The 26,197-nt window shown below is 41.6% G+C and overlaps 2 protein-coding genes and 1 pseudogene across 2 annotated transcripts in view; all 3 read left to right on the top strand.

Moving 5' to 3' along the window:
* The window catches only part of LOC106594299 (uncharacterized), a 28,361-nt gene extending 23,300 nt beyond the window's left edge, over positions 1 to 5,061 (top strand). Inside the window, 1 exon segment of the mRNA XM_082958401.1 lies at positions 1,368 to 5,061. Coding sequence (XP_082814527.1) covers positions 1,368 to 3,034 — 1,667 coding nt within the window. The 3' untranslated portion in view covers positions 3,035 to 5,061.
* Positions 5,062 to 10,614: 5,553 nt separating this feature from the next.
* LOC106594366 (uncharacterized) lies at positions 10,615 to 12,959 on the top strand. The gene is made up of 2 exons (XM_082958528.1): positions 10,615 to 11,150; positions 11,580 to 12,959. Exons 1-2 carry the CDS (start codon positions 10,820 to 10,822, stop codon positions 11,696 to 11,698), a joined length of 450 nt encoding a protein of 149 aa, XP_082814654.1. The 5' UTR covers positions 10,615 to 10,819; the 3' UTR covers positions 11,699 to 12,959.
* Positions 12,960 to 16,062: 3,103 nt separating this feature from the next.
* LOC145859346 (uncharacterized) lies at positions 16,063 to 19,528 on the top strand (annotated as a pseudogene).
* Positions 19,529 to 26,197: the final 6,669 nt, after the last annotated feature.

Here is a 26,197-nt window from a genome sequence, read left to right as displayed (position 1 = left end):
ATGTATATATTTTTTAAACACGCTGTGTAAGCCTTTTCTAAAAGCTGTAAAATTTATTAAATGAAGAAAAACATTTGTGAGACTTGGGCTCCGTCAACAAAATGTATTACATTTTCTACTTTAACAGGTCAAATAATCTCCAAGATATAGACTTTAAAGAACATTGTTTCATTTGGAAATGACTAACTTTTTTTGTTCATGTAACTTACATCAGTGTGCTGCTTACAGTTTAGCTTCCTCCACTGTCCCCATACTTGGCTCAAACTAGTGATCCTCTGCTTCTCAATATGCGTGACCTCTCTCCTTGACATTGAACCGATTGAGCTATACAAAAGGTACCAGTTGGATAGCTCCATCTGTGTCGTTTCAAGCTAGCTGTGGAGTGATCTTACGGCACGTTCTTACCTCCGTTACACATGTTCAGGTTGACTTTCCCACAGAAATCAACCATATACAGTACCAGTCAAAAGTTAGGATACAACTACTCATTCAAGGGTTTTTCTTTATTTTTACTATTTTCTACATTGTAGAATAATGGTGAAGACATCAAAACTATGAAATAACACTTATGGAATCATAGGGTAACCAAAAAAGTGTTAAACAATATGCCACACCTGTCAGGTAAATGGATTGTCTTGGCAAAGTAGCAATTTTAACTAACAGGGATGTAAACAAATTTGTACACCAAATTTGAGAGAAATAAGCTTTCGTGCGTATGGAAAAAATCTGGGATATTTCAGCTCATGAAACATGGGACCAACACTTTACATATTTATATTTTTTGGAACATCTACCCAAAATATTTCACCTTCTTTTTTACTTTACCCAAAATATCGTGACATTATTGATAGTCAAAATGTGTGAACGTCTAAATAAAGAAATGCCATTGTGTCGACCCTATCGACAATGGGGAGGTGTTACTGATGTGCTTTGTGTCTGTCTCCAATGTAAAAAAAAAATTAACAAGTTTTAGTCTTCCACACAAAATTACTTATTTTAGGTTTTCAGGAAGTGTGTAAGTCGCATTCTGTATCATACAGCTATGAAGGTTATATATTTACAACCACCTGCTTGATAGGAATCCAGCGATGTCTGTGTCTTGAGTGTCATAGAACTGTCTAGTGTTTTGTGTTATTACTTATAAAACAGAATAAAAAAATAAGTAATGTAAACATATCAGTAATTACCAGGATGCTCTACAACATTTGTTTTAAAATCACACAAAGATTGTTTTAAATGATGAAATGTTTGAAAGCTGGCCTCAGGTTATTGAGGAATCTGATTTGGTTTAAACCTCATAGCAAGGCAGTTTTATCATGTGGAGATTTCATTCTGCTCTGTCTTAAAATAAACTCTGTCTTTGGCAGGAGGAAAACCAAACTTGGAGGAACCAAAGACGTCCACACCAGCAAGTCAACACCTCTGCTCCCAGATTGGAAAGAGTTTTACCAAGTTAGGAAGCCTGAAAATATATGAGGGAATACACACAGGGCAGAAGCCTTTCCATTGCTCCCAGTGTGGGAAGAGTTTTAAGCGGTTAGACACCCTCAAAGCTCATGAGCGTATACACACAGGGGAGAAGCCTTTCCATTGCTCCCAGTGTGGGAAGAGTTTTAAGCGGTTAGACACCCTCAAAGCTCACGAGCGTATACACACAGGGGAGAAGCCTTTCCATTGCTCCCAGTGTGGGAAGAGTTTTAGGCGGGTAGACACCCTCAAAGACCATGAGCGTATACACACAGGGGAGAAGCCTTACAAATGCTCAGACTGTGGGATGACATTTCACTCATCACACTCACTTAAAAGTCATGTGAGAATTCACACAGGGGAGAAGCCTTTCCTTTGCTCCCAGTGTGAGAAGAGTTTTAAGCGGTTAGACAACCTCAAAGCTCATGAGCGTATACACACAGGGGAGAAGCCGTTCCATTGCTCCCAGTGTGGGAAGAGTTTTAAGCGGTTACTCATTCTCAACGCTCATGAGCGTATACACACAGGGGAGAAGCCTTTCCTTTGCTCCCAGTGTGGGAAGAGTTTTAAGCGGTTAGACACCCTCAAAGCTCATCAGCGTATACACACAGGGGAGAAGCCTTACAGATGCTCAGACTGTGGGAAGACTTATTACTCATCACACTCACTTAAAAGTCATGTGAGAATTCACACAGGGGAGAAGCCTTTCCATTGCTCCCAGTGTGGGAATAATTTTCAGCGGTTAGACACCCTCAAAGCTCATGAGCGTATACACACAGGGGAGAAGCCTTTCCATTGCTCCCAGTGTGGGAAGAGTTTTAAGCGGTTAGACACCCTCAAAGCTCATGAGCGTATACACACAGGGGAGAAGCCTTACAAATGCTCACACTGTGGGAAGACATATTACTCATCACACTCACTTAAAAGTCACGTGAGAATTCACACAGGGGAGAAGCCTTTCCATTGCTCCCAGTGTGGGAAGAGTTTTAAGCGGTTAGACACCCTCAAAGCTCATGAGCGTATACACACAGGTGAGAAGCCTTACAAATGCTCAGAATGTGGGATGACATTTTACTTATCACACTCACTTAAAAGTCACATGAGAATTCACACAGGGGAGAGGCCTTTCCATTGCTCCCAGTGTGAGAAGAGTTTTAAGCGGTTACTCACCCTCAAAGCTCATGAGCGTATACACACAGGGGAGAAGCCTTTCCATTGCTCCCAGTGTGGGAAGAGTTTTAAGCGGTTAGACACCCTCAAAGCTCATGAGCGTATACATACAGGGGAGAAGCCTTACAAATGCTCAGACTGTGGGAGGACATATTACTCATCACACTCACTTAAAAGCCATGTAAGAATTCACACAGGGGAGAAGCCTTACCTCTGCTCCCAATGTGGAAAGCATTTTAGTCACTTAGGAAACATGAAAGCTCATGAGCGTATACACACAGGGGAGAAGCTTTACCACTGCTCCCAGTGTGCAAAGAGTTTTAACCATTCGGGAAAGCTGAAAAAACATGTGAGAATCCACACAGGAGACAATAATTACTTCTCCTTGACTTCTTAAAATTCATCAGAGAACATACACAGTGCTCCCAGTGTCTTAAATTGTTGACTGAGAATGTGTTTACTTGTTTATACCTTATGAATTTAAATTGTACAATGTATAGTCAAAAATAGATGTGTTTTTATTTGAAAACTTGAATTGAATATGGAGTACAGTGGTTCGTTCTTTAGAAGTTGCAGCGTACTGCAGCACAGCTTGCATGGTGCCACATAATACTATGACATGTTATTTAAGTGTCAACCACTGTCACCATTAATGCTAGTTAGTGCTAGTTTGACCACCAGAGGGCATCTTTGAGAAGCATTTGATAGCCTTCAATAGTGGCTGTACTAGAGAATGTAAAACTTTTTTGTAAGAACAATGTAAATGGGACTGATTTCAAGAAATTTTGCTTTATTCATTTGATTCATATTATGGTGTTTCTATTCCATATTTTACGTTAGGATGGAACGTAAAATATGGCCCTGTACAACGTGACGGTCCGGAGTAGGCTACAGTACTTGGCTATTTAGCTAAAGAATCCCCGTGTCGTGCGGGCACACCAGAGAACGAGGTTCAATTCCCCGATGGGGAGGAAGGAGTAGGCTGTTCTTGTAAATAAGAATTTGTTCTTAACTGACTTGCGTAGTTAAATAAAGGTTACACTAAGAGCATAACATTTCTACACCATAATTGTATAATTGTAGTCTAACCAATACCCAAACGGAGAAAACAATCTAATTGATTGATCAAGACCAGTCCCCATGCTTGTCTCAAAGCAGCGCAAAACAGTGCTAAAATAGTTGTAGGCTTTTGCTTCAAATCCTATTGCTTCTAGCTTCAGTATGCTCTTTAAATAAATAAGACCTACACCACTTTAAACAGCACATTACTCAACACTCATGAGACTCATGTCACCTACGGTAAATTGAAAAATATGATGTGACTCTCCGCCAATAATTACATAGAGGATTGGAGGATTCTAATTTAAAACCAAAAGCAGCCGCATTGGTCTCCCGGTGACGGCCGGCACGGGTATCGAACCTGCATCAGAGAGGTGTTGGTAAAGGTATATTGTCCTGCCAGTAGCCCATAATGGGCTTTTATAATACTGTACGTGGTGTCTAGGTCAGGATAATCAAAACATTTCTTTATTAAAGACTATCAGAAAGAATGTTAGTACTTATTTATTTTGATTCAAAGCCATGAATGAGTGAGTCACTCAGCTTTATGTAGGTGCCGGCTATATGACTGTGCCATCAACTTGATAATATATAACGATATTTTAGAGGTCATTTCATTTTCAAAAAAACTAAAGTGAGCGATTTGTAATCTGAATAAAGGCCAAACCATTTATTTCTGTTTTTAGAGGGAGAGAAACGCTCGGCCAGTTTTGCGCCGCCCTGTGGGACTCCCAATCACAGTCAGATGTGATACATAATACTTTTTGTTGTATTATTTTATTTAATTTTTCTGGTGGATTAAACTGAAATTGCAACCAATCACGGCCGGTTGGGATTCAGCCAACCTGACTAAGAAATACATTTGATGATAGAAGTCTCCCCCTATCCTCCTTCTAGGCAAGTCTTTTGTCCAGCTACCTGCTAATAGCCATAATGGCGCTGTACGACATGACCATGTGTGTTTTGAAAGACTATTTTCCAGTAAGCAAAAATGTGTTTACCTTCATTAGACAACTTTGTTCCAATATTTCTGTCATTCATTGATATTTATTCCCACAGTAATTCGTTATGGATTCATAACTAAATAAACATCTGCATTTTGAAAGGGTATTTTTATCATTATTAACGAAAGCATAAAGATGTTGATCAAGAAATACTGTACTGCTGTTTTGAGTTAGAAATGTAACACTTAAGAGTACTTAAGCATCGAATACATTGCAGGTAGAGGGATGTTCACACCTACAGTAGCTGGGATATAAAGAGTCTGTTGTCCTGCTAATCGGGCTACAAGTGTCTGAAAACCTGTTTTGAAAATGCCACCAGCTGTCCATCACTACTGTAAATAAAAACACAGCATCTTGTTTACGTTCTTTATTGTAACCACGTCACAAATCATTTGTATCTACCTTTCCAATTGCTTTTAGAGTTTGAGATTTACAAATGTGCGCTTTTCATATAATTTTTCGTTAAATCCAGTTTGGATTTAAGTATAACTTTTGACTGATGCCTTTAGTGAGAGGTCTAATGCTTTAATATTTAATAATATCTGCCCTCTGAATTAATATCTAAGATGCATTTTTCACGCCATTATTAGTTACATTGTTTTAGTTTGAAAGTGCAGACAGGCACTAAGAACAGCGGGAGCGTTTCCTTAGTCAGCGCCATTATTAATGCAATGCCCCTTAAAGTGTTGCTCTGTGCTACCCAGTGGGGCGGGGGTCCACCCCCCTTCCTCCTCCCTTTCCCATGGGCTAGGTCCGTCTTCTGTGCGCGGCTCTGCGACCCATCCCGTGCCCCGGCCCTCTTGCCTTGAACCTTGCGCGCCTTTCGCTGATTCAGTGGATACAGCTGGAGAACTGCAAGGCAATCCCATTGTGCACCACTCTGGAGACATGACCAATATATATATTGTCCTGCTAATAACAGGGCTAATAATATATCTGTGAGAATATTGTGCTGGCTAATTTCTGCATTACCAAATGAGGAGAGTTACAAACTTCACACACCAGTCAGAGTTATACTTAAACTACATCTTTAATAATAAGAACTTTGCAATAGCATTGACTTTCAATGATGCGCCATTTCTAATGAACCATTGAAAGTGACAACACAAAAGTACAAAGATCTTTTATAGCCAAGATACACCCCTAAAACGAGGTTCTAATCCTGTTCCTGGTACTTCATAGCACAAAAACACCATCTCATCCAATGGCATAAATCAATTGTCAACTCTAGATACTCCCATCTCAAGTAAACCCCCTCTTGACCCACTCCTAGACAAGCTCACTGAGGGTAGTGAGCCTCTAGGTTATACACTATCCCAGGATAAGTGTGAGATCTATGAGAGGACATACAATGGTCCCAGACACTGCCATACACCTTCCCCCAATGCCAAAGGAGGGACATTGTGGAGACAAGTAATTGGTTCCCCATTAATCACGCCATCCCTTCACATGGTTTAACAGATACATTCACATATGAAGACAATGTTCCATCCTGTCCTCTTCCCTTTCTGATATTCTGCATAGCACCAGGGATATGTGAAAGACAAGCCTGACCTCTCCCCTCTCTGTGGCCCAAGTGACTGAGCCCCAGCTGAGGGAAGAAATGCAACTGCCAACACTAGACCACATCGACCTGACCAAATACATTCTAATAGACACGTATATCACATAAACATATTATGCAATACAAGCATTATAACATAATCTAGCAATTTTCCACGACAATATCCAAGGAGCTTTTATATCATTCTAAATGAATAATAATAATAATAATCGCTTTGTTTAAGAAATAATATTTTGGAGATTTAGTTTTCAAATAATGTGAAATGAGTGAGAAAAGGGCCATTCTTGAACCTGGGGTGAGACATTGTTACTAATTTGTAAATAAGGCCAGTTAGTTATTTATTTCTGTTTTTAGAAGGAGAGAAATCAAAAGCCTACCATCTCCTCATGGGTCTCGCGGTCGGCACAGGTATTGAACCAGCATCTGTAACAGCACAGTTTGCACTGCGATGCAGTGTCTTAGACCGCTGCGCCACTCCGGAGCTGTACATTGCTGTGGAAGAAGAAGAGGAGGGTGTTACAGTGAAAGAAGAGAAAGCATCCTCTTCCTCTCTAAAAGGTTCTATCTCAATAAAGGTGAAGGAGGAAGACGTTTTGGGAGTGAAAGGGGAGGAGACAGAAGATCAGATTAACAGCAGTGAATACTGTCTTAAAAACGGGCACAAACTATGCCGTTGTTGAACTAATGTGGGGTTTTAAAGGGGCATTCTACTGGAGTTTTACACTTGAATATGTTATTCTGTACTGTAGGAATTGTGAACGTTTCAATCTGCCATTGGTACATACATTTTTGGGACTTTAAGATTTATTGGATCCCTACAAGTCAGCTGGGCTAGACAATCTGGACCCTTTCTTTCTAAAATTATCAGCCAAAATTGTTGCAACCCCTATTACTAGCCTGTTCAACCTCTCTTTTGTATCGTCTGAGATCCCCAAAGATTGAAAAGCTGCTGCGGTCATCCCCCTCTTCAAAAGGGGGAGACACTCTAGACCCAAACTGTTATAGACCTATATCCATCCTGCCCTACCTTTCTAAAATCTGTGAAAGCCAAGTTAACAAACAGATCACCGACCAGTTCGAATCCCACTGTACCTTCTCCACTATGCAATCTGGTTTCCGAGCTGGTGCACCTCAGCCACGCTCAAGGTCCTAAACAATATCATAACTGCCATCGATAAAAGACAGTACTGTGCAGCCGTCTTCATCGACCTGACCAAGGCTTTCGACTCTGTCAATCACCGCATTCTTATCGGCAGACTCAATATCCTTGGCTTCTCAAATGACTGCCTCGCCTGGTTCACCAACTACTTCTCAGATAAGAGTTATTCACCAGGTTACCTAACAGAACCCTGATTCTATGATGTTCACCAGGTTACCTAACAGAACCCTGATTCTATGATATTCACCAGGTTACCTAACTGAACCCTGATTCTGTGATATTCACCAGGTTACCTAACTGAACCCTGATTCTATGATATTCACCAGGTTACCTAACAGAACCCTGATTCTGTGATATTCACCAGGTTACCTAACAGAACCCTGATTCTATGATATTCACCAGGTTACCTAACTGAACCCTGATTCTATGATATTCACCAGGTTACCTTTCACACATGGAAGACGGGAGCGACTACGTCCCTTATAAGGGAAGTGGCGTGGTCTGCTATTGGCCATTGCTCGATTGACGTTGTTTGACTGGATCTCCCTAGACTCCGCCCCTAACGAGGCTTATAATATCATAGAACCGGGGTTATGTTAGGTAACGTTAAGTTACATGTCCTACTTTGCTAATTTCTCTGTATTAAATGGCCCATAACTTTAACACAAGCAGAGATCCTGAAACTGATATACCCATAAAGTATATTATGTTCAACTATTTAAAAATAATATTAACATTTGTTTTCAATATTCATGTTTATATTTTTCAATATTCATGTGGTAAAAAAACGAAGGTTTTGGACTTCCACACAATAATTAACACTGTCTTTGGCAGGAGGAAAATCAAACATGGAGGACCCAAAGACGTCCAAACCAGCAAGACGACACCTCTGCTCCCAGATTGGAAAGAGTTTTACCAAGTTAGGAAGCCTGAAAAGACATAAGTGGACACACACAGGAGCGAAGCCACACCATTGCTCCCAGTGTGGAAAGAGTTTCAAATTGTTACGAACCCTTAAAGGTCATGAGCGAATACACACAGGGGAGAAGCCATACCATTGCACCCAGTGTGCAAAGCGTTTTCCCATTAAGGAAGCCTGAAAGCTCATGAGCGAATACACACAGGGTAGAAATCTTACAAATGCTTAGACTGTGGGAAGATATATTACTCATCACAGTCGCTTAAAAGTCATGTGAGAATCCACACAGGGGAGAAGCCTTACCACTGCTCCCAGTGCGCAAAGCGTTTTACCCATTTACGATGCCTGAACGTTCATGAGCGAATACACATCGGGGAGAAGCCCTACCACTGCTTACACTGTGGAAGAGATTTAACCATTCAGGAAAGCTGAAAGAACACATGAAACTGCACACAGGTGAGAAGTCTTACAAATGCAAGTCCATATGAATGTTCAATACACACAATAGGTTGATCAGTAGCCAGTTAGCTAGATGTACAGTCCAATATGAATGTTCCATATGTAACCGATGTGAAATGGCTAGTTAGTTAGCGGTGGTGCGCGCTAATAGTGTTTCAATCAGTGACGTCACTCGCTCTGAGACTTGAAGTAGGGTTTCCCCTGGCGTTGCAAGGGCCGCGGCTTTTGTGGCGCGATGGGTAACGATGCTTCGGTGGGTGTCAGTTGTTGATGTGTGCAAGGGTCCCTGGTTCGAGCCCGGGTTGGGGCGAAGAGAGGGACGGAACCTACACTGTTACATTGGTGCCGTGACCCGGATCATTGGTTGCTGTGGAAAAGGAGGAGGTCAAAGGGGGGGTGAGTGTAACCGATGTGAAATGGCTAGTTAGTTAGCGGTGGTGCACGCTAATAGCGTTTCAATCGGTGACGTCACTCGCTCTGAGACTTGAAGTAGGGTTACCCCTTGCGTTGCAAGGGCCGCGGCTTTTGTGGCGCGATGGGTAACGATGCTTCGTGGGGTGTCAGTTGTTGATGTGTGCAAGGGTCCCTGGTTCGAGCCCAGGTTGGGGCGAAGAGAGGGACGGAACCTACACTGTTACATTGATGCTGTTGACCCGGATCGTTGGTTGCTGCGGAAAAGGAGGAGGTCAAAGGGGGGGTGAGTGTAACCGATGTGAAATGGCTAGTTAGTTAGCGGTGGTGCGCGCTAATAGCGTTTCAATCGGTGACGTCACCCGCTCTGAGACTTGAAGTAGGGTTGCCCCTTGCGTTGCAAGGGCCGCGGCTTTTGTGGCGCGATGGGTAACGATGCTTTGTGGGGTGTCAGTTGTTGATGTGTGCAAGGGTCCCTGGTTCGAGCCCAGGTTGGGGCGAAGAGAGGGACGGAACCTACACTGTTACATTGATGCTGTTGACCCGGATCGTTGGTTGCTGCGGAAAAGGAGGAGGTCAAAGGGGGGGTGAGTGTAACCGATGTGAAATGGCTAGTTAGTTAGCGGTGGTGCGCGCTAATAGCGTTTCAATCGGTGACGTCACTCGCTCTGAGACTTGAAGTAGGGTTGCCCCTTGCGTTGCAAGGGCCGCGGCTTTTGTGGCGCGATGGGTAACGATGCTTCGTGGGGTGTCAGTTGTTGATGTGTGCAAGGGTCCCTGGTTCGAGCCCGGGTTGGGGCGAAGAGAGGGACGGAACCTACACTGTTACACTGAACAAATCACAACTGGATTGATGCAAATAATCATGATATCATTCTGCAAGGTAGGCATAGACTACTTTGTAGTTAACATTTAATTGACAAGGTTTTTGGGAAAGCTTTTCTATCAACCAGAAGATGGTTGTCATTAGCATCATCGCTAACAGCTACACATAGTGGTAGACAAATGCACTCAGACAGGGACATTTCCTGGCTGTTTCCTCTTCAGAAACTTGAAGGAAAATACAAATCACTTAGACAAATTTAACGACGACTTGCAGGCAGTGGGTTCAGTATAACTATGACAAAAAAATGAATACTCTTTAATCTGTCACCTAATCCTACCTAATGGGCAGGTCAGCCCTGGAGTAAAGTATTGGCTGTAAGAAGTAAGAGAAAACATAACATCTGGTTGTTTTTAAATGACTACTTATGACATTGCTTGCCAGAATAAACATAGAAATTAATATTTTTCCAATCTGCGTTACTCACTCCAGTCAGCAGATGGCGATATGAGTATTTCAGGTGATGCTTCTTGCGTGACGTATAATCTAGTGGACGGAACTGGAGGCTTCTTCAACAGCGACAAAAGGCTTCTGAGTCAACCTACGCGGTGGTTTGCTAGCGAACATAAAACTGAAACGTTGAAGCTCTTTAGACCAATCTTGTTACTGTTAGTGTTTTGAATGTAATTATTTTTACTTATCTACTAGTTCATTTAGACGTAATTTGCTTGTTAAATTAGTAAATGTGTTAAATTGATACTGCACTAGGCTAATCGACCGGAGCATGAGCTCTCTAAGCTCGACGGAGAAAGAAGCTCTGATGAAAGGAGAGGAAGAAGCTTTCAGGATGAAAAAGGAGGAAGAGGAGCCTATCACATTGAAAGAAGTAGAGGATGATATTACAGTGAAAGAGGAAGATGTGGAAGAGGAGGAGGTAGAATCTTTCAGAATCAAAAAGGAGGAAGATGCCATAACATTGAAAGAAGAGAATGTAGTGAAAGAAGAGGAAGAACCTTTTGGAGTAAAAGAGGAAGAGGAGGATATCTCAATAAAAGAGGAGGAAGACGTTTTGGAAGTGAAAAAGGAGGAGGAGGCTGAAGATCGGATTACCACCAGTGAGTACTGTCTTAAAAACGGGCACAAACTATGCAGTTCTTGAAATGTTGTTTTAAAGGGGCATTCTACTGAAGTTCTACACTTGAATATGTTGTTCAGTACTGTAGGAATTGTTTAAGGGACAATCTGCCATTGGTACATATATTTTTGGGACTTCGATGTATTGAATTCTCATTCTCCATGTGGTCTTCATTAAAGTTCATCTCATCTAATATAACAGGCTTTTAATATTGGTCCATAATTTCTACTTAAAATATCAAATGGATGTAAAAGGCACCCATTTTGTGGAAATGACCCTTTACATTTACAACACAAACAATATTTTACAAAATCATGATGAAAGTGGCCATTTTAGACACATTCATCCTTCTTGGTTGCAATAGACGGTCATAAGTTTACCATCTTGTTTGATGTTCTCGTTCACACAGGAGAGAGACATGACTATTGTGGATCCTCTGGGGAGCCTCAACAACATCCTGATGCTGACGAGTCAGAGAAGAGTCTCTCCAGATCAGAACACCAGATGGTACAGCTTGGTCTGGTCTAGCATACAGCTTGCTCTATCAGGGTCTGGGCTGGGTTTCTGTAAAGCACTTTATGACAACAGTGACATCAGCATCCATAATGATATGTGTCTGTGTCCCCTCTTTATGGTTACCAGGACAACGCTAGCTCTTCCTCCCTCCCGGAGTCCCTGTGTTGTGCCTCTCCCGGTAGCACCTTACTGCTGGGTATGAAGAGGTTGTCTGTGCTGCTGGTGGACTGCAGGAAAACAACGGGGCTGAGTGGAACTGTGAGAGGAGGAGAAGAGAAGAAAGGATCAGATTTGACACATCAAAGTAAGTGTTGTAGTTTAGTTTGAACAAATAAAATAGATCTGGTATCTGTTACCAGGACAACCAGCAGAGTTCTGTTAGTTGACATGAAGATAGACTGGTGGATATGGATGTTATGAATATCATAACACTGAAAAAGGATTCTGTCAATGAAAAGAGAGAAAACAATAGACCATAGAAAACCTTAACATCTGATCTACACAACTTAAAAAAAGAAATACCTAGATTCTTCAAATATATTTGTCTTAAACACTGTTTCCCATGCTTGTTCAATGAACCATAAACAATTAATGAACATGCACCTGTGGAACGGTCGTTAAGACACAAACAGCTTACAGACGGTAGGCAATTAAGGTTACAGTTATGAAAACTTAGGACTCTAAAGAGGCCTTTCTACTGACTCTGGAAAAACACCAAAAGAAAGATGCCCAGGGTCCCTGCTCATCTGCGTGAACATGCCTTAGGCATGCTGCAAGGAGGCATGAGGACTGTAGATGTGGCCAGGGCAATAAATTGCAATGTCCGTACTGTGAGACGCCTAAGACATCGCTACAGGGAGACAGGACGGACAGCTGATCGTCCTCGCAGTGGCTGACCACGTGTAAAAACACCTGCACAGGATCGGTACATCCGAACATCACACCTGCGGGACAGGTACAGGATGGCAACAACAACTGCCCACGTTACACCAGGAACGCACAATCCCAACATCGGTGCTCAGACTGTCCACAATAATCTGAGAAAGGCTGGACTGAGGGCTTGTAGGCCTGTTGAAAGGCAGGTCCTCACCAGACATCACCGGTAACAACGTCGCCTCTGGACTCAAACCCACCGTCACTGGACCAGACAGGACTGGGTAACATCTCACAGCAAGTACTGGCAAATCTGGTGCAGTCCATGAGGAGAAGATGCACTGCAGAACTTAATGCAGCTGGTGGCCAAACCAGATACTGACTGTTACTTTTGATTTTGACCCCCCCCCCCCCCTTTGTTCAGGGACACGTTATTCCATTTCAGTTAGTCACATGTCTGTGGAACTTGTTCAGTTTATGTCTGTTGTTGAATCTTGTTATGTTCAAATATTTACACATGTTAAGTTTGCTGAAAATAAACGCAGTTGACAGTGAGGACGTTTCTTTTTTTTGTTGAGTTTAGATTGACGAGGGGGAAAAAACAATTTAATCAATTTTAGAATAAGGCTGAAACGTAACAAAATGTGGAAAAGGCGAAGGGGTCTGAATACTTAACGAATGCACTGTGTGTGTGTGTGTGTGTGTGTGTGTGTGTGTGTGTATACTGAACCAAAATATAAACAACAATTTCAACTATCAGTGTGGATGACGGATCACCACCTCAAGCTGAACCTCGGCAAGACGGAGCTGCTCTTCCTCCCGGGGAAGGACTGCCCGTTCCATGATCTCGCCATCACGGTTGACAACTCCCTTGTGTCCTCCTCCCAGAGTGCTAAGAACCTTGGCGTGATCCTGGACAACACCCTGTCGTTCTCCACTAACATCAAGGCGGTGACCCGATCCTGTAGGTTCATGCTCTACAACATTCGCAGAGTACGACCCTGCCTCACACAGGAAGCGGCGCAGGTCCTAATCCAGGCACTTGTCATCTCCCGTCTGGATTACTGCAACTCGCTGTTGGCTGGGCTCCCTGCCTGTGCCATTAAACCCCTACAACTCATCCAGAACGCCGCAGCCCGTCTGGTGTTCAACCTTCCCAAGTTCTCTCACGTCACCCCGCTCCTCCGCTCTCTCCACTGGCTTCCAGTTGAAGCTCGCATCCGCTACAAGACCATGGTGCTTGCCTACGGAGCTGTGAGGGGAACGGCACCTCCATACCTTCAGGCTCTGATCAGGCCCTACACCCAAACAAGGGCACTGCGTTCATCCACCTCTGGCCTGCTGGCCCCCCTACCTCTGAGGAAGCACGGTTCCCGCTCAGCCCAGTCCAAACTGTTCGCTGCTCTGGCACCCCAATGGTGGAACAAGCTCCCTCACGACACCAGGACAGCGGAGTCAATCACCACCTTCCGGAGACACCTGAAACCCCACCTCTTTAAGGAATACCTGGGATAGGATAAAGTAATCCTTCTAACCCCCCCCCCTTAAAAGATTTAGATGCACTATTGTAAAGTGGTTGTTCCACTGGATATCATAAGGTGAATGCACCAATTTGTAAGTCGCTCTGGATAAGAGCGTCTGCTAAATGACTTAAATATAAATGTAAATGTAAATCTTGGCAAAGAATAAATGTTCACTAACAGGCATGTAAAAAATTCTGCAATCTTTTTTTTCAGCTCATTAAACATCGAACGCTTTACATGTTGCGTTTATATTTTTGTTTATTGTAGTTACTATCAGTTTTAGGAACATCTCAAATATTTCACCTTATTTTTTACTTTACCCAAAATATGACATCAGCGATAGTCAAAATGTTGAAAATCTGTGAACGTCTAAATAAGAAATTGGGCCATTTAAACAGCATGTGTCGAACCCTTTCGACAACGGGGAGATTTTACTGATGTGCTTTGTGTCTTCGACGTAAAAACAAGTTTTGGATTTCCACTTAAAATTACTTATTTACTTATTTTATGTTTAAGGAAGTGTGTACAGTCGTGGCCAAAAGTTTTGAGAATGACACAAATATTAATTTTCACTAAGTCTGCTGCCTCAGTTTGTATGATGGCAATTTGCATATACTCCAGAATGTTATGAAGAGTGATCAGATTAATTGCAATTAATTAATTGCAAAGTCCCTCTTTGCCATGCAAATGAACTGAATCCCCCCCAAAACTGGAAGCTTCAAAAGGAGGGGGGTGCTTGGAATCATTGTTCTTCCTCTGTCACCCATGGTTACCTGCAAGGAAACACGTGCCGTCACCATTGCTTTGCACAAAAAGGGCTTCACAGGCAAGGATATTGCTGCCAGTAAGATTGCACCTAAATCAACCATTTATCAGATCATCAAGAACTTCAAGGAGAATGGTTCAATTGTTGTGAAGAATGCTTCAGGGCACCCAAGAAAGTCCAGCAAGTGCCAAGACCGTCTCCTAAAGTTGATTCCGCTGCGGGATCGGGGTACCACCAGTACAGAGCTTGCTCAGGAATGGCAGCAGGCAGGTGTGAGTGCATCTGCACGCACAGTGAGGCGAAGACTTTTGGAGGATGGCTTGGTGTCAAGAAGGGCAGCAAAGAAGCCACTTCTCTCCAGGAAAAACATCAGGGACAGACTGATATTCTGCAAAAGGTACAGGGATTGGACTGCTGAGGACTGGAGTAAAGTCATTTTCTCTGATGAATCCCCTTTCCGATTGTTTGGGGCATCCGGAAAAAAGCTTGTCCGGAGAAGACAAGGTGAGCGCTACCATCAGTCCTGTGTCATGCCAACAGTAAAGCATCCTGAGACCATTCATGTGTGGGGTTGCTTCTCAGCCAAGGTAGTGGGCTCACTCACAATGTTGCCTAAGAACACAGCCATGAATAAAGAATGGTACCAACACATCCTCCGAGAGAAACTTCTCCCAACCATCCAGGAACAGTTTGGTGACGAACAATGCCTTTTCCAGCATGATGGAGCACCTTGCCATGAGGAAAAAGTGATAACTTAGTGGCTCGGGGAACAAAACATCAATATTTTGGGTCCATGGCCAGGAATCTCCCCAGACCTTAATCCCATTGAGAACTTGTGGTCAATCCTCAAGAGGCGGGTGGACAAACAAAAACCCACAAATTCTGACAAACTCCAAGCATTGATTATGCAAGAATGGGCTGCCATCAGTCAGGATGTGGCCCAGAAGTGAACTGACAGCATGCCAGGGCGGATTGCAGAGGTCTTGAAAAAGAAGGGTCAACACTGCAAATATTGACTCTTTGCATCAACTTAATGTCATTGTCAATAAAAGCCTTTGACACTTATGAAATGGTTGTAATTATACTTCAGTGTTCCATAGTAACATCTGACAAAAATATCTAAAGACACTGAAGCAGCAAACTTTGTGGAAATTAATGTGTCATTCTGAAAACTTTTGGCCACAACTGTAGGTCTCATTCTGTATCATACAGCTATGAAAGTTATATATTTAGAACCACCTGCTCGATTGGAATCCAGCGACGTCTGTGTCTTCAGTGTCCTAGAACTGTTCTGACTTGTAAACAGAATGAATAAAATAAGTAATGTAAACATATCAGTAATTACCAGGAAACTCTACAACATTTGTTTTAAAAACACACCAAGATTGTTAAAAATGTCCTCAGGTTATTGAGGGATCTGATTAGGATTTACCCTCGTAGCAAGGCCGTTTTATCATGTGGAGGTTTCATTCGGGTCTCTATTTTAAAAAACACACTGTCTTTGGCAGGAGAAAGACCAGACTCAGAGGAACCAGAGCCAGGGACGTCCAAACCAGAAAGACGACACCAGTGTTCCTACTGTGGAAAGGGTTGTAACCACTTATGTGAGCTGAAACAACATGAGAGAATACACACAGGGGAGAAGCCTTACCACTGCTCCCAGTGCGGAAAGAGTTTTAGCCATAAAGGAAACCTGAAGCAACACGAGAGAATACACACAGGGGAGAAGCCTTACCACTGCTTCCAGTGTGGAAAGAGTTTTAACCTGTTAGGGTACCTGAAACGACATGAACGATTACACACAGGAGAGAAGCCTTACCACTGTTACCAGTGTGGAAAGGGTTGTAACCTCTTATGGGAGCTGAAACAACATGAGAGAATACACACAGGGGGGAAGCCTTATCACTGCTCTCAGTGCAGCAAGAATTTTAACCTCTTATGGGAGCTGAAACAACATGAGAGAATACACACAGGGGAGAAGCCTTACCACTGCTCGCAGTGTGGAAAGAGTTTTAACCAGAAAGGACACATGAAAGCTCATGAGAGAATACACACAGGGGAGAAGCCTTATCACTGCTCCCAGTGTGGAAAGAGATTTAACCATATAAGGAACCTGAAAGTCCATGAGATAATACACACAGGGGAGAAGCCTTACCACTGCTCCCAGTGTGGCAAATGTTTTAACCAGTTAGGGGCCCTGAAACAACATGAGAGAATACACACAGGGGAGAAGCCTTACCACTGCTCCCAGTGTGGAAAGTGTTTCAACGGGTCAGGGGATCTGAAAAAACATGAGAGAATACACACCAGGGAGAAGCCTTAACCCAGTGTGGAAGGAGTTTTTACCAGAAAAGCAACCTGAACCAACACGAGAAAATACACAGAGGGGAGAAGCCATACCACTCCTCCCAGGGTGCAAAGCTTTTGCCCATTAAGGAAGCCTGAAAGAACACATGAGACTGCACACAGAGGAGAAGGCTTACAAAAGCTCAGACTCTTTGAGAACATTTTACTCATAACAATCACTTAAACGTCATGAGAAAATCCACACAGGAGAGAGAAATTACTTCTCTTAGCGTGTATATTGATATTTCACATCACATTGACTTAAAACTCATCAGAGAACATACACAGTGCTCCTGTCTTATATTGTTGACCGATAATGTGTTTACCTGTTTTTACCATATGAAATTGAATTGTACAAAGTATACTCAAACATATATTTGTATGTTTTTATTAGAAAACATTAATTGAATATGGAGTATGTCAGTTTGAATATAAAGTAGATCATATTCCATGTGTTTAAATTGTCCTTTTTTAAACTCTATGTGTGTTTATCTGGGTGTGTCATTCCTCCAGCACTACAGATAATCAAGTGATATTTGGATGTGATGCATTTGCTCCATTGTTTACATTTGCATTGTTGGCCCACTGATGATTTAATGAAATGAAAATGTTCAGACTTTGTAATGGAAAATCTTAATTGTATGTGTCCACAGAACTGAGTATGTGACTAACCTTGTGAAACTGTCCTATTATAATCTCCTGTTCTTGGAAGTATCATCCTGTGTTGCTAACCAGCTGCACCTGTGTCCTTGTATGAATGAAGTCCCTCCCAGGAACAATAAACTATAAAGATATGTGCTCGTAACCCAATGCTCCGGAATTTAAACTGTCTCCATTTCGCTGTGTAACTAGTGTATAAGAGGTCATACAAAGATTCTGCTGTGACTCTTATGTGGATGATGTTATAAATATTTGTTGGTATGATTTGATTAATGAGGAGTATCCAGACGCTGCACTTCATGAATTTATGAAATTGCTTCTAACAATTATTGATAAACATGTACCTGTTAAGAAACTGACTGGTTGAACTGTTAAGGCTCCATGGATTGATGAGGAATTGAAAAACTGTATGGTTGAAAGAGATGGGGCAAAAGGAGTGGCTAATAAGTCTGGCTGCACATCTGGCTGGCTTACATACTGTAAATTGAGAAATGATGTGACCAAACTCAACAAAAAGAATAAACTTTATTATGAATCCTAGATCAATGATATAAAGAATGGTGGAAACAAACTTGTAAAAAAACATAATGAAAGAAAAGCAGTGCAAGTATTGAATTTTGTAAAGTTAGTGTGGGAGAGGTGGAAGAATTGTTATCGATCATGAATGACTGTCACGTCCTGACCATAGTAAGATGTTATTTTCTATGGTAGATTATGTCAGGGCGTGACGGTGTGTTTTGTGTTTTTCTATGTTATGGTTGAAAGAGATGGGGCAAAAGGAATGGCTAATAATCTGGCTGGCTTACGTACTGCACATTGAGAAATTATGTGACCAAACTCAACAAAATAATAAACTTTATTATGAATCCTAGATCAATGATATAAAGAATGGTGGAAACAAACTTGTAAAAAAACATAATGAAAGAAAAGCAGTGCAAGTATTGCATTTTGTAAAGTTAGTGTGGGAGAGGTGGAAGAATTGTTATCGATCATGAATGACTGTCACGTCCTGACCATAGTAAGATGTTATTTTCTATGGTAGATTATGTCAGGGCGTGACGGTGTGTTTTGTGTTTTTCTATGTTATGGTTGAAAGAGATGGGGCAAAAGGAATGGCTAATAATCTGGCTGGCTTACGTACTGCACATTGAGAAATTATGTGACCAAACTCAACAAAATAATAAACTTTATTATGAATCCTAGATCAATGATATAAAGAATGGTGGAAACAAACTTGTAAAAAAACATAATGAAAGAAAAGCAGTGCAAGTATTGAATTTTGTAAAGTTAGTGTGGGAGAGGTGGAAGAATTGTTATCGATCATGAATGACTGTCACGTCCTGACCATAGTAAGATGTTATTTTCTATGGTAGAGTAGGTCAGGTCGTGACGGGGTGTTTTGTGTTTTTCTATGTTTTCTATATCTATGTTTAGTTCTAGTTTTCTATTTCTATGTTGCTTTTTGGGGGGATGATCTCCAATTAGAGGCAGCTGGTCCTCGTTGTCTCTAATTGGAGATCATACTTAAGTAGTTTTTTTTCTTCCCATCTGTGTTGTGGGCAGTTGTATTCTGTTTAGTCTATGTACCTGACAGAACTGTGAGCTGATTGTTTTCACTTTTGTTATTTTCTTTAGTGTTTTTGAGTTAAAATAAATTTCATCATGAGCACTCAACACGCTGCACTTTGGTCCCCTCTCTACGACAGCTGATACATTGACAAACCTCCTGGCATTGACAACTTAGATGGAAAGCTACTGAGGACAGCAGCTGACTTTATAGCCACTCCTATCTGTCATATTTTTAATCTGAGCCTAGAGTAAAGTCTTTGGCCTCAGGCCTGGAGGGAAGCCGAAGTAATTCCACTACCCAAGAGTGGTAAAGCGGCCTTTACTGGTTCTAACAGCAGACCTATAAGCTTGCTGCCAGCTCTTAGCCAACTGTTGGAAAAAATTGTGTTTGACCAAATACAATGTTATTTCTCTGTAAACAAATTAACAACAGACTTTCAGCATGCTTATAGAGAAGGGCACTCAATATGTACTGCACTGCCACAAATGACTGATGATTGGTTGAGAGAAACTGATAATAAGAAGATTGTGGGAGCTGTACTGTTAGATTTCAGTGCAGCCTTTGATATTATTGACCATAACCTGTTGTTGAAAAAAACGTAGGTGCTGTGGCTTTTCAACCTCTGCCATATCGTGGATTCAGAGCTATCTATCTACTAGAACTCAGAGTCGTTTTTAATGGAAGCTTCTCTGTCAAACATGTAAAGTGTGATGTACCGCAGGGCAGCTCTCTAGGCCCTCTACTCTTTTCTATTTTTACCAATGACCTGCCACTGGCATTAAACAAAGCACGTGTGTCCATGTATGTTGATGATTCAACCATATACGCATCAGCAACCAGAGCTAATGAAGTCACTGAAACCCTTAACAAAGAGTTGCAGTCTGTTTTGGAATGGGTGGCCAGTAATAAATTGGTCCTGAATATCTCTAAAACTAAGAGCATTGTATTTGGTACAAATCATTCCTTAAATTATAGACCTCCGCTGAATCTGGTAATGAATTGTGTGGCTGTTGAACAAGTTGAGGAGACTAAATTACTTGGCATTACCTTAGATTGTAAACTGTTATGGTCAAAACATATAGATTCAATGGTTTTAAAGATGGGGAGAGGTCTAGCCGCAATAAAGAGATGCTCTGCTTTTTTGACACCACACTCCAAAAAGCAAGTTCTGCAGGCTCTAGTTTGTCTAATCTTGATTATTGTCCAGTCGTGTGGTCCAGTGCTGCAAGGAAAGACCTAGTTAAGCTGCAGCTGGCCCAGAACAGAGCGGCACGTTTTGCCTAAGAGTTGAGGAGTTGAGGAGTTGAGGAGAGACACTTCTTTTTATAAGAAACATGAATGTGTTGAAAATCCCAAATTGTTTGCATAGTCTGTAAGGGAATTCTGCCCTATATGCACACAAGAGGCCACAGGAAAACTTATTTGATCAGAGGTTAATTTGTTTAATAAGGATTGCAACCCGGAGTATACACTTACAGCAATTTGCAAGCAAGTGTTAGAATAATTTAATATCTTGATGATAATAATCAATAATCAATTCACCTTGACTAATGTCCAAGGTTTGTAAGACAATGGGTTAAATAATTAGGCAAGGACTCAGCTTTCTGCAAAAGGTTTCTGTAGCTTTATTCAGAGAACGTTCTGAGGTCAGGATAACAAAACAGTCATTTTATAGTTCTTGCTTACTTAGGCACATGCATTTACACACAAACTGTTGGTGACCTGCATCCCCCATTGACTTCCCACACTGTTTATCACTACCTAGCTCAGCCTGTTCCTTTCCCTCAAGGTTAGGAACCCTTTGATGTTTTACTCCCTTTACCATCTGTCCCCTGCTCTCTACACTAATTACATACACACATTTCTTTCCCTCTCCAGTGGTTCCTGGACTTTCTGGAACTAATCAGACCAATCGATCACTACATTGATCATTACATTGATTATTCATTAACCATGCTGTATGACTAATAATTCATCATGGTTTATTGATTCATTTACCTTTATTAGATAATTCTCTTATCAGCAAGAAACTCAGTTCAAAAGATGGTGTTTTCCCTTTTTATCCCCTACTGAGGATCACCCCGCCCAGGGTGATGTCCCTTAACTTTAATACCATATAAGCTCATAATTAATAGTTGCTAATACAAAGATGTCTCTGCTAGGTGGAGTTCAGCTTATTGTGTTATTGGCAGTTAGTTTCCCAATCACTCTTCCCCTTATTGCTATCATGTCAGACTGGAAGTAAGACTGGAACATAGTATCAACAGGAACTCTTAGTTCCCTTTATCCATCTGTTACCTAAAATATAGTTTCAACACACAAACATCTGACTTTGTACAGTTGACCTTTTCATGCACTTGCAAGGTGTCTACCAGTGATTCTTAATATCAAGCTAAAGCAAAACATGAATCATTGTTCTTTTGTCATCACAGGTGTTCCTATAATGTACAGATATCATCAAAGTTCTTACAAGTCAACTTACACACAGCTCTGACACACACTTATCCCACCAGACATGCAGCCGGGGGTCTTTTCACAGTCCCCAAGTTTCCAGAACAAATTCAAGAAAGCGTACAGTTTTATATAGGGCCCTTATTGCATGGAACTTCCTTCCATCTCATATTGCTCAAATAAACAGCAAACCTGGTTTCAAAAAACAGATAAAGCAACACCTCACGGCACAACGCCTCTCCCCTATTTGACCTAGATAGTTTGTGTCTATGCATTGATTTGTAGGCCACGTGTGCCTTTTACAAAATGTATGTAGTTCTGTCCTTGAGCTGTTCTTGTCTATTGATGTGCTGTATTATGTGTCATGTTTTGTGTGGACCCCAGGAAGAGTAGCTGCTGCTTTTGCAACAGCTAATGGGGATCCTTATAAAATACCAAACTCTGTTATTCTCTCTGTGCTCAGAAATAAAGAATCTTGGTTTGACTTGAACTCCAGCAGATCCTTATATTATAATATCGACCACAACTCTCCCACGGATTTCTGTTTATCATTGTCTCAATGAATATTTCTTCGATCCACTTTCCTGGGGGCATTTACAAGCCTCCCACTGGTTGAATAAACGTTGTTTCCACAACAAATTAAAAAACGACTTTGCAAACTTTGAGGACAATACGTTGCCATCGAAGCAAGCCCGCTACTCAAGACTGTGGGCTCTGCTTCTCCGTTGCCGACGTAAAACTTTAAGCGTGTTCACCTTCGCAAGGCTGCCGGCCCAGGCGGCATCCCTAGCCACGTCCTCAGAACATTACGGACATAATCAATCAATCCCAGTCTGTTGTCCCCACATGCTTCAAGATGGCCACCATTGTTCCTGTTCCCAAGAAAGCTAAGGTAACTGAACTAAATGACTATCGCCCTGTAGCACTCACTTCTGTCATCATGAAGTGCTTTGAGAGACTAGTCAAGGATCATATCACCTCCACCCTACCTGTCACCCTAGACCAACTTCAATTTGCTTATCGCCCCAATAGGTCCACAGATGATGCAATCGCCATCATACTGCACGCTGCCCGATCCGATCTGGACAAGAGGAATACCTACAGTTGAAGTCGGAAGTTTACCTACACCTTAGCCAAATACATATAAACTCCGTTTTTCACAATCCCTGACCTTTAATCCTAGTAAAAATTCGCTGTCTTAGGTTAATTAGCATCACCACTTGATTTTAAGAAAGTGAAATGAGAGAATGATTTTTTTTCAGCTTTTATTTCTTTCATCACATTCCCAGTGGGTCAGAAGTTTACATACACTCAATTAGTATTTGGAAGCATTGCCTTTAAATTGTTTTTCTTGGGTCCGACGTTTCGGGTAGACTTCCACAAGCTTCCCACAATAAGTTGGGTGAATTTTGGCCCATTCCTCCTGACAGAGCTGGCGTAACTGAGTCAGGTTTGTAGGCCGCTCACACACGCTTTTTCAGTTCTGCCCACACATTTTCTATAGCATTAAGGTCAGGGCTTTGTGATGCCCACTCCAATACCTTGATTTTGTTGTCCTTAAGCCATTTTGCCACAACTTTGGAAGTATGTTTGGCGTCATTGTCCATTTGGAAGATCCATTTGCGACCAAGCTTTAACTTCCTGACTGACGTCTTGAGATCTTGAGATATATCTTCAATATATCCACATAATTTTCCTCCCTCATGAAGCCATCTATTTTGTGAAGTGCACCAGTCCTTCCTGCAGCAAAGCACCCCCACAACGTGATGCTGCCACCCGCGTGCTTCACGGTTGGGATGGTGTTCTTCGGCTTGCAAGCCTCCCCCTTTTTCCTCCGAACATAACGATGGTCATTATGGCCAAACAGTTCGATTTTTGTTTCATTAGACCAGAGGACACCTTCAGGCGTTTGGAAATTGCTCCCAAGGATGAACCAGACTTGTGGAGGTCTACAATTTTTTTTCTAAGATCTTGGCAGATTTTTTTTTTTTTTTCCCATGATGTCAAGTAAAGAGGCACTGAGTTTGAAGGTAGGCCTTGAAATACATCCACAGGTACTCTTCCAATTGACTCAAATGATGTAAATTAGGCTATCAGAAGCTTTGAAAGCTATGACATAATTTTCTGGAATTTTCCAAGGCTGTTTAAAGGCACAATCAACTTAGTGTATGTAAACTTCTGACCCACTGGAATTGTGATACAGTGAATTATAAGTGAAATAATCTACCTGTAAACAATTGTTGGAAAAATTACTTGTGTCATGCACACAGTAGATTTCCTAACCGACTTGCCAAAACTATAGTTTATTAACAAGAAATTTGTGGAGTGGTTGAAAAATGAGTTTTAATGACTCCAACCTAAGTGTATGTAAACTTCGATTTCAACTGTATATACTGTATACTGTATCCTTCACTATCTATTCTTTACTATCTATTCTTTACTATCTATTGCATCTTAGCCGCTCTGTTACTACTCATCCATGTATTTTATATTTATATATTCTTATCCCATTCCTTTACTAGATTGTGTGTATTAGGTTTTGTTGTGGAATTGTTAGATATTACCTGTTAGATACTAAAGCACTGTCGGATCTAGAAGCATAAGCATTTCGCTACACTCGCAATAACATCTGCTAACCATGTGTATGTGACCAATAACATTTGATTTGATTTTAACAAAACAAATCCATATGATGATGTTTGATCAATGTGGAAAACGGATTGGATTTGTAAAAATCCATCTACACAAGGTATTTTTTATTAATTTTCACACAACTGGCAACCTAAATCCAGTGACTGGTGACATTTTGTGTTTCAACCAACTGGCAACCTAAATCCAGTGACTGGTGACATTTTGTGTTGATTTCATGTTGAATTCACTTTAGTTGACGAATCAAAGAAATGTAAATAGAAACTAGATGTTGAACTGACGTCTGTGCCCAGTGGGCTGGTCTGGATTAGTCGCAGGTGTTGGATCAATATCCACCTTAGTAGCTAAGTTTCCGTGCAAATTGCGACAGATTTTCATGTGAATATTCTCAAATCTGCATAAAACAATATACGCGAAATGTTTGCATCAAACAGATTTATTGCGGATAAAAGTCTTTGCGTGATGAAGTACTGCACGGAAGAAGAAAAAAATTGCTGTTGAATTCCCATGTACTAAATGAAAAATGCAAGTTAAATGGGTTTCCATCACATTTTCAACTCTACTGATGGTTTTGAAAAACCGTTGAGTTATATAGCAAACGTGCTCTTGGCATGTGCACTGTAGCCAGCAGCTCACAGATACAGTGCAGGTAGGCTATCCTACATGATGAGATTATGATGGATAAGAGCAATATTATTTTGTTTGTCAAATGGCAACCAATCATCAAACATCATGTCACCAGAATAAGACCATCAAAATGTATTGGAAAGCAGCATCAAGCTCATCACATGCACTTTCACCACCCTGTGAAGTTCATAACTTATTTCATCTGTAGCCTAATAAACTGCATGGTTTCCCAAATCGTAGTGGGAGGACCACACATGATGGTTATTATATAAGAACTTGTTCTCAACTTGCCTACCTGGTTAAATAAAGGTGAAATAAAATAAAATAAAAAAAATGTCAGACTGTTTTACGGGACAAATCAACCTTTTTTTCTAAATTAGTGGCTTTGAATTTGTTGATAAAATGCAGGACATGATTGTTTGGTTGTGCGGGACTGTCCGGGACATGTGGTCACCCTAATTACCCGCCTCCCTTGGCCAGGTGAAACGACCTCTCTCTCAGAAGCACTTTTCTCCCTGCCTCTCGCTTCAGTATCTCAGCCACTCTTTTACCATCAGATGGTCCGTCAATCTGTAAGTCTCTGCTTTCTTCGCTTTTGATGTGCTGGTTTTGATTTAGTCGGCTCCTGCCTGTGCTACTTGGTCTCGAGTTGTTAACAATGTTGGGCTCTGGCTTGCTACTCACTACTTACTGTGGTGGTTGGCTAGCTAGGCTAGTTAGCTGGCTAGGCTAGCAGGTTAAAATAGCTAATGTTAGCTGGCTGGCAAAGATAACTGCATGTAACATGATTTGATAACTGGTTAGATAGCATTGTGTATTTACAAAACTTTGGTTAACTTTAATGTGGCTCAATTTGCTATTAAAGTTGTAAATTAGAGCTAGCTAGGTGTTGATAGCCACTGGCTGACTCATGCAGTGCTGAAGTAGGTAGGTCTGTACCAGGTGGCGTGGCGAGAATCTGTCTCCGCACCATGCGCTCTCACCACTGGTGTCCCCCAGGGCTCTGTTCTAGGCCCTCTCCTATTCTCGCTATACACCAAGTCACT

The sequence above is a fragment of the Salmo salar genome, chromosome 12 (assembly GCF_965601325.2).
Source record: "Salmo salar chromosome 12, fSalSal1, whole genome shotgun sequence".
NCBI classification, from domain to species: domain Eukaryota; kingdom Metazoa; phylum Chordata; class Actinopteri; order Salmoniformes; family Salmonidae; genus Salmo; species Salmo salar.
This window is presented reverse-complemented; position numbering and strand designations above follow the sequence as displayed.